General features: G+C 38.1%; 1 protein-coding gene across 5 annotated transcripts in view; it reads right to left on the bottom strand.

Annotated features, from left to right (window-relative positions):
- IDE (insulin degrading enzyme) overlaps positions 1-12,196 on the bottom strand; it is a 98,549-nt gene that overhangs the window by 34,856 nt on the left and 51,497 nt on the right. For all 5 annotated transcript variants that reach the window (XM_027593210.2, XM_027593218.2, XM_027593184.2 and 2 more), the window contains 6 exons: positions 11,498-11,660; positions 10,495-10,587; positions 9,988-10,079; positions 8,729-8,809; positions 6,799-6,902; positions 682-784 (listed from right to left, as the gene is read on the bottom strand). In XM_027593210.2, the coding sequence (XP_027449011.1) occupies positions 682-784; positions 6,799-6,902; positions 8,729-8,809; positions 9,988-10,079; positions 10,495-10,587; positions 11,498-11,660 (636 nt within the window). The remainder of the gene's footprint in view (positions 1-681; positions 785-6,798; positions 6,903-8,728; positions 8,810-9,987; positions 10,080-10,494; positions 10,588-11,497; positions 11,661-12,196) is intronic.

Below are 12,196 nucleotides of genomic sequence, written 5' to 3' on the forward strand. Positions count from 1 at the left end.
TTTAACTAGACTCTAGTCAGAGCAAGGCTTTCTGGTGTCTTCCCATGAATAAAGGATACAATCTCAAAGATATGGTGACAATGAAAATCAAAAAAGAAAAAATACTAGACAAGTAGATAAGACTCAAAAACAAAATCTGGACTACTGATGAATGGGGTAACATACTATCTAAACACACCTGTTTTGAAACAAATTCTAATTCCCTTACACAGACAAAAGGAGCAATGAGACAATATGAGGCATAAAATACAGCATCTCCTAAAGTGAAGACAGTGTGAATCTCAGAGACTGTTCCCACCTGTATATACAGCACGACCGTGAGGCCTTTGGAGCCCTTGTATCTGTCTTTCATGCTCTCTACTTCCATCTCTTCTTGCCTGTTTTGGTGCCTTTGCTTCTCTGTGTACTTTGGACTTCAGTGATCTTTGACTGCATGAAGCTGGGAGTCTGCTTTCAGCCCTGCTGATCTAAGACACATGAGAAGGTGGCCACAGTGCCATTTCTTCATGCAAAAACCTAAGCTCTAGCTCTCCATCTCCTTGTTCACTTTGCTCAGGACAGTACAGACAGCCGTGGGCCATCCCTCTCCATACTCTGGGCCGTGAGTTGGTTAATGTAGAGAGCTCATGCTCTTGTGTGTCCCTCACACATCAAGTTTATTCACAGATGAGCAAATCCTACCTTAATGACTTCATCTGGTATAGCTTCTTGCTTGTACTGGGTTCCGTACCACTCTTCTGTGCAGTCAGTTTTTCCTTCAAAGGACTTGGAAACTATTGCAACCCTAAAGGTAAGTGGAAAAAACAGACACCATAAACTCACGCTGGATACATGCATTTATAGAACATTACTCATGAAAATATAAATAATATCCAAGAACATGGTGGGCCTCTAAGACCCAGTAAATCCACTAACACTTAGTCAAAATAGGCAACCAAGTATAGAGGTTTCTGCTTGTGGTCTCTGTTACCCTTTGGTTGGAGCCCTTCATTTTTAATGTGAAAAACTGCATGCAGGACTCTTGTGGGTAATGCTACTGACTAAAATTTTAAAATAAGAGTAGCTAGGGAAAAAAATGGAACAAAGTCAGTTGTAAAATAGTCTTTAAAAAAGCAAAACAAAGTACTCCATCCAGGAACAGCCAAGGCCCAGGGTTAACAAAAATGGTTACCCACCCCCCCACCGCCCCAAACCTTGTTGGCTCATCCAGAGATCCAAAAAACCAAAAACACGCTATTATTATTTGCTAAGTTTGTGCTCTATGGTTTTTTTCCTGACAGAGACTACCATCAAATACATCTAGTACATGTACATTGGCCTTCATGCTTCTAGAGGTAAAGGAAACAAGACCAAGAAACACCTCTCTATCTTCTAATTTGCCAGTTTTTTAACTGTGTGTGTGAGAGACAGTGCTATTCTTTAATTCTATCTACAAAGAACTGGCTGCTGATATGGTATTCCTGATCTGGCCTAGCTGCCTCTGACCACTTAAGAATATATTCCATAGAAACAGAGAGAGGAATCATAGGGCTTAATGGATGGAAGAGTTATGTTATCGTGTCTAGAAGAAGTGATCCATGTTGGCATTTTGAGAATTCCTTTTGCAGGGTATATATACATGGCGTGTGTATAGAACTCACGCGGCCACATGAAGGATATATAATGTTTGTTAAGGACATTCATTCAATACATGACAGAGCCTGCTAAGACTCAGCCCAAGAAAGTGCTTCTACTCTTGCTGACTTCCTACAAAACGAATGGACTGATTCTCAAGGAGAACTCTGAAAACTGTGTTAGGATGTAAAATAACCTGGCAGACAGATGGTATTCCCATCTTCTCTTCCATGAGGTGCCTGATTTTGGACAAGTTTGTTACATAGGGGGCTTTGGTCTCCCTGAATGATGGCCCACACATGAGAATAATGTACAAACTACTGATGACTGTGAACACTGAAGCATTCATGTGGCAGTGGACACGACCCCTGAAACAAGAGCACCTTAAACTCTGTCCTGAGAGAGAAAATGAATAAACTCAGGGAAGGCTGCCAGGTGCTTTGGAGGATGACCTAGGACACAGAAAGCAACAGACACTGGAGGCTGTTCAGTAATGCTCAGGTTAAAAAGGGGGAGAAGAGAGGCGATTGGTTAGGTACAATCCTAAAGGATTTAGACAGCTGTATACCAAAGTAAAGTGGATGGGTAACATTTGAAGTGTTACGCTAGTAAATATGAAATAAACATAGTTCCCTCAAACAAGGCAAACATCAAATACTGGCCTGACAAAGAGGGATACCTTTGCAGAACAAGAACTAGTATACCACTGAGGAATTTAAAACTGAAACATACAGTGAAAGACTATTTAAAAATAAATTATAAAAGGTAAGCAAGGGGAATAACAGAAGAGACAGAGTATATACACATCAGACCTACATAGAAATCTACAAACCAGAGTGTGAAAGCACAAGAGACTTAAGTTAGGAAAAAAAGAAGAGAAGGCACAATAATCTAAGTATGCCACGGAGAGCCGCAATATATTTAACTGCAGACAGCTGAGAAAAACTAGCACAGGTACTGTTACATCCTTAGACTATCTGCTGGAAATCTAATTATGCTTAAAAATAGTCTTGAAGAGTTTTTTTAAGTGTGTGTGTGTGACAATGCTATTCTTTAATTCTATCTACAAAGAACTGGCTGCTGATATGGTACTAACATGGTCCTTAGAAAGAAGACAGAAAAAGAACTTTTCTTTGTATACCGAAACTTGCAACAGTGAAACAGTGGGCTAGACTGAATGCCCACCACTGGCTTCAAGTCAGCCATTTAGAAATGTTCAGAGGAAATGAACAGCTGTTGAAGCTCTACAGGACTCATTCAGAAACAGTAAGTATCCTGACTATAGACATTAAAAGGGAATACAGCTCCCCAGATATGAATTCTCATGAGATTTTTGCAAATAATCCCTGAGAGAGCAAAGGTGGAAAGACATCCAAGAATGAGGAGAGGCTTCACAGGTAATTGTGATGAATTCAAACAATTAATAGAGAGGGTACAGATCTGGCCATCAGAAACTTGGATTCTGGTCAATACTCTGACTTATTTTCTTCGAGATCTTGCCAAAATCACAGTTAAGATCTAAATTAGGCAAGTCTCTGGGCTTCAGTTTCATTACTTTTAAATAAGGATTCTAAGTAGATGAACTCTATCCTTCCACTAGAAGAATTCTACAATATCATGATATCAAATCATATTTTCAAAAGACATGCGTCAAAGAAGAAAGAAGGTACAAAAAAAATCTATTGATGAGACCCAAAGCCAAACTTAAAAGAATTGTGACAGGAAGGTCACAGTGCTGAAGAAATTGAGGTTCATGAAAAATGCTAAAAAAACACTTTTTAAAAGGGTTTCTTAAAGAAAGAAGGAATCAAGGAAGATTAGGCTAAAAGCTTAGAGAAGTCAACCAACTTTTACTGAGCCCTTGGTAACTTGAATCTGAAAAAAACATTCTTACCTGGAAGGACCTCATAATCCAACAGGACACACGACCTAAAGCAAAATGTGATACACATTTTGGTCTCAGGTTGGCAGATGACAGGACCACTGACCTCTTATTTATATTGTTTTTAGAAAAAACATGAGTCGGGGTGCCTGGGTGGCTCAGTCCATTAAGCAGTTGCCTGCGGCTCAGGTTGTGATCCCAGGGTCCTGGGATCGAGCCCCACCGTCGGGCTCTCTGCTCAGGGAGGAGCCTGCTTCTCCCTCTCTCTGCCCCTCCCCCCACTTGTGCTCGCTCTCTCCCTCAAATAAATAAATAAAATCTTTTAAAAAAGAAAAAAACATGGGTCTTTAAACTGCAAAGATGAACCAAACAACAGAAAAAAAGGGGGTTGAAACCCAGGCCAGGATTAATGAGTGAGCCAACCAAGTCAATGAATTCACATCTCCAACGCAGATCATTCACATTCTCTGATGCTTAGGCAACCAACAAATCCCAGGTAGGATCACTGCCCACCAACTTTTAGAAACACTGGAGGACAGGAGAAGAGGCAGAAGATGGAGATGGACAAATGCTCTAATTTTCAGAAAGGGAAAGGAGTGGAGTCTAAAAAAGCATAAGCCAGTGGTTTAGGCACTGACCTCTCACAAAAGTCTAGTCAACTGTCAGACTACCAAACATTTAGACAAGAAGACAATTATCCTAGGACCTGCATGGATTCAGCAAGAACTCCTCCTGAACAAAGATTTACTTATGACTTAAGCAGGGGATGTGGCCAAGACTCTATAGCTGTATCTGTAGATTTAATTTGGCAAAACGGAAATCCTGTCACATGGTACAACACAGATGAACCTTAAAGACATTATGCTAAGTGAAATAAAGATACATTGTATGAGTCCACTGATATTAGGTATGTAAGTAGTCAAATTCATGAAAACAAAGTAGAATGGTGGTTACCAGGGGATGGGAAGAGGGAGAAAAGAGGACTTGTTTAATGGGCACAGTTTCAATTTTATAAGGTGAATAAGTTCTGGAGATCTGCTTCACAACAACATTAATATATTTAACAATATGAATATAATACTGAACTGTACACTTAGAAATGGTTAAAACTGTAAATTTTATATTATGTGTTTTTTTTACCACACAAAAAAGACATCCACAGAAATGTGTGGGCCTATTTCTGGACTCTGTTCTATTCTAATGATTTCTTTTTGATCCTCAGGCCAATGAACATCATAATTAACATAGCTTTATAGTTAGCCTCCAAATCCAACAGTTTGAGTCCTCCAACTTTCGTTTTTATGTTCAAGAGTGTTACAGCTGGGCACCTGGGTGGCTCAGTCGGTTAAGCATCAACTCTTGATTTCAGCTCAGGTCATTATCTCAGGGTCCTGGGGTCGAGCCCCCTGTCAGGCTCCAGGCTCAGCATGGAGTCTGCTCGAGATTCTCTCTCTCTCCCAATGCCCTCCCCCCCCACACTTGCTCTTACTCTCTCTACAATAAATAAATAAATCTAAAAAAAAAAAGTATGTTATGGATAATCCAGGTCCTTTGTATGCCCATAGGTATTTTGGAATCAGTTTACCAATTACTAAAAGGAAAAACGGCTACTAGGATTTTGACTGTGATTACACAGAGTCTATGAATCAGATTGGAGAGAATTTAATAGCAAGTCTCCTAACAAGGTCTTTAATTTCTTTTGGCACTGTTTTGTAGTTTTGTGTGTTGAAGTCTTGCTTATCTTTGATTAAATTCATTCCTAGTTATTTTACATTTTTGTTGCTATTGTAAATATTTTTTCTTTCAATTTTCAAATAATTACAAATTCATAGGAAGTTACAAAAATAATAGAGGGAGGTCCCATGTATTCTTCACCCAGTTGCCTCAATGGTTAATTAACTCTTACATTAATTATAGTAAAATACCCAAACTAGGAAAATGGCATTGATAGAATGTGTACGTAGAGTTAGTTCTATGTCATTTTATCATATTTATCACCAATAAACTACCAATAATACTTCTTTTAATCTTCCCATCGTTTGTTGCTAGTACATGTCTGGAAAAGTACAATGGTAACTAGGAAAAAGACTTTGGTGCAATAGTTCCTTCAGAAGGATTTTTCTTCTTCAAAAACTTCTACCAGATTGTTTATTTTATTCATAAAATGATTGTTCCAAAAAACATATTTAGTCAATCTCCAAGTTCCCAGGAGAATTTTGGAAATACGTGCTGGACAGAGGAGAAAAATAAAAAAATGCAAAATATGTGCCCCTTAAATATATTCCTAGTATTATTTCACTTTGGAAAAATTGGATGAAATTCAATTTTGAGGCAGAAATATCATGGGATAGTTCATCAGCTCTTTAGGGCTGAACCTCCTCTAATAAGAATATCTCTGTCACTATAAGAGCTCCTCCAACTTTTCATCTCTTGGTTAATCACTGGTCAGTGAGAAGGATTCTGAGACTGTAATACTTCTACTTAAGAAAAAAGAGGGTGTCCCTCACTTGTTTAGGATTATGAAGCCAGATTTGTAATCTGACACCTCGGGTATTTGAGTTAGGATGAAGTCAGGTTAAGATGATCTATTATTACATTTTAGTCATGATAATGAGATTATGATTATTTTTTTAAGACTGATTTATTTTAGAGAGAGAGAACGGGAGAAAAAGAGTGAGAGAGAAGGAGAATCCTCAAGCAGACTCCCTTCTGAGCATGAAGCCCAATGCAGGGCTCAATACCAGGACCCTGAGATCATGACCTGAGCCAAAATCAGGAGTCAGATGCCCAACCGACTAAGCTAACGAGGCACCTCGTTTTGTTTTTTAAAAAAGTCTTCATGTGGGCGCCTGGGTGGCTCAGTCATTAAGCGTCTGCCTTCGGCTCAGGTCATGATCCCAGGGTCCTGGGACCGAGTCCCGCATCGGGCTCCCTGCTCGGCGGGAAGCCTGCTCCTTCCTCTCCCACTTCCCCTGCTTGTGTTCCCTCTCTCACAATGTCTCCGTCAAATAAAATCTTAAAAAAAAAAATTAAAAAATAAAAAAGTCTTCATGTTTTAGAGATCCTGCCTCAAAATCATCTAGAGTGGAGGGAGGATGAGTGAGGAGAGGGGTGGTTAAAGATAAGGCTGGTCACGTACTGATTTGCTGATGTTTGGTATTGCTTCATTATACTATTCTTTCTACTTTAATTATGTGAGATAACAAGTTTAAAAGCCTTTTATTCACAATTCCAAATTTTCAGCTTCTAATCATTATTGAAAATTTAGTATGTAGCAGTAAAATCTATGTAGAGTGACTCACCGGACATTTTCTGGTCTGAGTTTATCGAGAACCATCTCTATTAAGTCAGGTCTAAATTCTTCCAGTAAATATTCAGCCGTGAGCACTTCTTCTAGGGGATAATACTTATTGAAAGGAAAATCGATAGATAAATAAAATATGCAAGGCTACTATAGAGTCTAACTTATTAAAGCAAACAAATCTCTAACGCATTAAATCCATTATTTTACACACACACCCCACATCCTCCTTCAATTAAATTTTACTCCACTGGAAAAATTTTTTTCTTTCTTACCACACTTGAAGCAGTTTCCTGTTGTACAATGTTTTGCAGTTAATCCCCAAATACATTTACATGATAGAGAGCAAAATCACATTTTTTTTTCAGGGAAAAGTGTAATATTTCTGGCTAAAAACTGAATACTTGTTAATGAAGAAAACTTGATAGTGAAATGCTGACACCTATAGGATTCTTAATATAAAGTACATACATTTTTATAAACAGAATTTCCTCTCAAATTTCTATGAATGAAATCAGAAAAGCATTTAGAAAGTTGTTGTGGGGGTAATGGCTTTTATTTTTGGGTAGGGAAGAAAAATAATGTCGAAGATGCTTTTTATTAGTAAAAGCAACCTCCAATACACTGAGACAGATTGATTCATTCATTCAACAAATATTTAACGCGTATCTACTCTGTGCCAGGCAAGACAGATCATGTCCCTGCTCCCTAAGGAGCTTATATTTTTATTTTTGCATACAATAATACATTTAGTAATAACAGTAATTCATTTGGGGATTAAGACTCAAGGCTGAACTAAAATACTAAACAACAATGAACATGTAAGTTAGGAGAGGGAGTGACCAGAGTTTTAAAGTTTTTTGTTTTTTGTTTTTAATTCCAGTATGGTTAACACAGTGTTATATTAGTTTCAGATGTACAAATACAGTGATTCAACAATTCTATATTACTCAGTGTTCATCAAGATAAGTGCACTCTTAAAAAAAAAAAAAAAAGATAAGTGCACTCTTAATCCCCTTCACTTATTTTACCCAAGGAGCTTATACTGTAATTGGGAGGGAGGTAGACAGTAAACAAATAGTGTCATTATAGTGATAGGTGCTATGAATTAAAAAGGGGCGGGGCACGACTGGGAGGTCAGGGAAGGTCTCTGTGAGGAAGAAACACCTAAGTGGAAAACCAAATGGTAAGAACCTAGTCATGCAAAGACAAGAGAGAAGAGAGTTCCAGGTAAGGAAAACAGCAAATGTAAAAGGTACTAAGAGGGAGGAACAAACTTAATGCTTGAAGCTCAGGCAGGCAGCCAGTAGAGCTGGAGGGGAATGAGAATGGGAGGGATGAGCTAGGGAGTTATATAGAACACGGTTAGAGAGACAGGCTAGGGCCAGATCTTGTAGGCCAACGTGACATTTTGGATTTTATTCCAACTCTGACAGGAAACTACTGAAGGACTTGACACAGAGAAGAGAAACAATCTGATTTTGGTTTTCAAAAGATTACCAAGACTGGGATAATAAACTATAGTGTGGAACAAGAGGGAAAACCGAGATCCCAGGTAAGAGATTATAATGATAGTCAAGGCAAGAAATGATGGTAGCTCAGACTAGGGTGGTAGCAACAGAAATGGAGAAAAGTAGATGATCTGTACAGCTTTCACATAATTAGCAATTGACACATTGTAGAATTGAAAAATATTTAAATCCAAGAAGCAAAATGCCTCTGTATGAAAAATATTATAGATGATAATTTTTAGGATGATGAAAATTAAGATTTTAAGCATTGCTTGGCATCAAAGTTTGCCTGGTTGCTACAAAGTCTAAAGTTTTATACTGCAGCTTCAATTTTTATCATTCATGTAGTAGTAAAGGTAATATATGCAGGATCACGAAAATACTCTACATATCAATGTATGCATAAAGTAACAAACTTACATGCAATATTCCTGCAATCTTAGAGGTATAGCCCCGTGGCCTCTCCTTATCTTTAAACCTAAATGCAACAGCATTCAAGTCCTAAAATGGAAAATTAATCCAATTATACATAAGTCAACTACTATTTAGAAATACATTAAAGAAAAAAAGGTTCTTTCTTTAGTGTTTAGTCTGCACTATAGACTTTCTACTCCACATTTATCAGAAAAAATAGGCTATGCTTGATTTAGAAATGTACGGAACATGAATGAAAATAACCAAAACAGAATATGATTCTTTAGCCTAAATTATTGAAACTATTAGTCAAAGAATTAGGAAAACTGGAAGAACCTTGCAAGATCAACAGTCGCACAGATGATCATTTTGTTGATCCATTCAGAGAACTGCACCCAGATTAGAAGTTCCTGTCCTAGGTTCCACAAGCAGAGTATCCCTTTAAACTTTTACCTAAGTAAAAAGGATTTCTCTCATCCTCAAATACATTTCAGAATCTCAATAGGCCTTAAATATAAAGTACACATTTTTATAAAACATTTAAAACAAGGCTTTAAAATTCTGGAAGGGGCGCCTTAGTGGCGCAGTCAGTTGAGCATCCAACTCTTGGTTTCGGCTCAGGTCGTGTCTCAGGGTTGTGGGATTGAGCCCTGTGTCTGCTTAAAACACTCTTTCTCCCTCTCCCTGTGTCCCTCTCCCCTGTGTGCTCTCTCTCTCTCTCAAATCTTTAAAAATAAAAAATAATAATAATTATAAAATTCTGAAAGACAGAGAACTTTTGTTTTATTAAAAAATAGTAAGGGACAGCCAGGCTTTTCCATACATACAACAATAATAAAATCACTTTTAAGAACCCAATCATATATAAAACAATTCACAATTTCTTTGAAAGTTCATTGTAGATTTTTGTCAGCAGATCTGAAAACAACAGAGGCTCCTGAAGCTTCAGGCAAACAGTAAGGTCCACCCTGATAGATATAAGCTCAAGAAACTGCTGGCTTTCTTCTGAGGGACAGAAAAGCAATTTCTTTTTCCCTCCGAAAAAAAGGTTACTTGATGCCTTAGCCCTAATTGTGCCCCAGATAGCCAATCAGAGTAGTACAACTAAGCTTTAACTAAAGCTACTACGCATTGCAAGATTTTAGAGTTTAAATAACAACAAAAACCCCCAAACTTTTAAGTTTCACCGAGCCTTACATTTAAATTAATTCACATATGTTTTCTGAAAATTTTCCGTAAGAAAAATTTTGGTGAAACAAAATTACCTTGCATTCTTGGAAAACCCATTCTTGAGGTCCTTCTGCACGTAACTTCTGAATGTACTGAAACATGTGCAAAATTATATCTTCAACGTGTACTGGAAAAAAGGGGGCATACTTAAAAACCATTCAGTCCTTGAATCCATGAAAGCAGTGAGCTCACTCCTAAGGTAAAGTCAGGTGAGTAGAAACCAGAGACTGGTTTTAGGGTCCCCCACACAGGGCCCTCCAGGGTCTGGGATATGTGACAGAAAGGACTTTGGGGAAGTTAATGAGCCAATGAAAAGCCAAGTACACATTTCACAAGTGCAACGTAATGACAGGTCATTAAGAAGGAAAAATCATTCATGAAATGAAGGCCAAGTTGCGCATGAAAAATAAAATGGATAAATTATACGAATTAAAGGTTTTATGGCTTTACAACATAAAACAGATCCACAGCATGAAGAAATTTTAGAAAATGTATCATAAGAAGTCAATTTTCATTAAAAAACCAAAAAGGTCAATACTTACATAATCCTTCCTCAGTCAGGTCCACATTAATGATAAAAAACATAAAACCTCGGGCTCCTTCCTTCTGTCCACCAACAAGAGTATTCACCCAGCCTGTAACATTCAAAGGAAATCAAAACAGGGCCGTATGTGTGGCTTCTTTTAAGACAAAGAATGTTCTTTTTAAGGCGCCTGGGTGGCTCAGATGGTTAAGCGTCTGCCTTCAGCTCAGGTCATGATCCCAGGGTCCTGGGATCGAGTCCCGCATCGGGCTCCCTGCTCCTTTGGAGCCTGCTTCTCCCTCTGCCTCTCTCTCTCTGTCTCTCATGAATAAATAAATAAAATCTTAAAAAAATAAATAAATAAATAAATAAATAAAATCTTAAAAAAAAAAAAAATGTTCTTTTTAATTTATACTATATGTTCCCAAGATATTAGAATGGACCACTTGCAGAGAAGAGCAGAAAAAATGGGTTCAGAAAAACCATTTCAGACACTGTGGAAGACTGATGGGATTTTTTTCGGTTGGGAGGTTCCTCAGGACTCTTCAAGTCAGTTCCCAGGCAAGAGTAGACTACCATGCTTAAGTGTTACATAAAAGCAGAGCCTCAGTTGAGAGGCGCTTTGGAAATTATCTGCTGACTAGATCCTAGTACACCCTCTGGTCTGAAGGATAAGAGCAGGCAAATAAATAACGTATACTGTTATTTCAGAGATGGTAAAGAATATCTAATGTGAGCTTTTACTTTCGAACCTCTCTGTTATTTAAAACATGTAGCACAGTATCTTGAAAAATCTAAACTTCACTGCACAGTTCTGAAGGGTAAAACAAATTATGGGGGAGGGGGAAACCCAAAGCAAAAAGAACAAAAGCACACTAATAACTACTACCTCACTCTCCCACAGACCCCAGACCAACCTACCCAGAAATGCTCCTTCACACACAAAAATCTAGGAGAAAATGAGAGCCAGAGTAAAAGGATGTGGGGTACTACACTCAGAAACTGGTACCCAAAAGACTTACCCTTTGACTTCAGTTCTGATAACAGACTTCCAGGACCTTCATGACCAATGAGATGACCAAGATAATGGCCAGGATTTGATTTGTAGTATTTCTGAAGGTCAGGTATGGGAAAAGTCACATAAAGATTCCTAATATCCTTAATGGGCACTATTTTGTAAAGTTGCTGGAAAAAAAAAAAATCAAGAAAGATTAGCTATATCAACTCCTACTGAATAAAATATTTATAAACTATGAAGAATACAGATTTTCATGGAAAAATCCCCAAATCAAAAGAGAATCAATTGTCAGAGAAAACTGTACTGACCACAAAGAGTAACTGGCCTGGGCTCTCTCTAAGTGGACTTTCATTACAGTTGGTGCACAGCCCATTTCTGGTCCCCTCGACCGTGCAGCTCAATATGCTTGCCTTCTGGCACTGGAGAACAGCTTCTACAGTTTATCAAGGCTCTAACTATCAAAACTACTTTTAGCATGCAAAGATCAGGTATCTGTTGATATCTTTTCAGTGAAACATTATCCCTAATAAATGTGAAACTGATTCAATTATTCAAACAAATATTAAAAATTGTATAAATAGGGGAGCCTGGGTGGCTCAGTCAGTTGGGTGTCTGCCTTGGACTTGGGTCATGGTCTCTGGGTCCTGGGATCAAGCACCATATCAGGCTCCCTGCTCAGCGGGGAGTCTGCTTCTCTCTCTCT

The sequence above is a fragment of the Zalophus californianus genome, chromosome 15 (genome assembly GCF_009762305.2).
Source record: "Zalophus californianus isolate mZalCal1 chromosome 15, mZalCal1.pri.v2, whole genome shotgun sequence".
NCBI classification, from domain to species: domain Eukaryota; kingdom Metazoa; phylum Chordata; class Mammalia; order Carnivora; family Otariidae; genus Zalophus; species Zalophus californianus.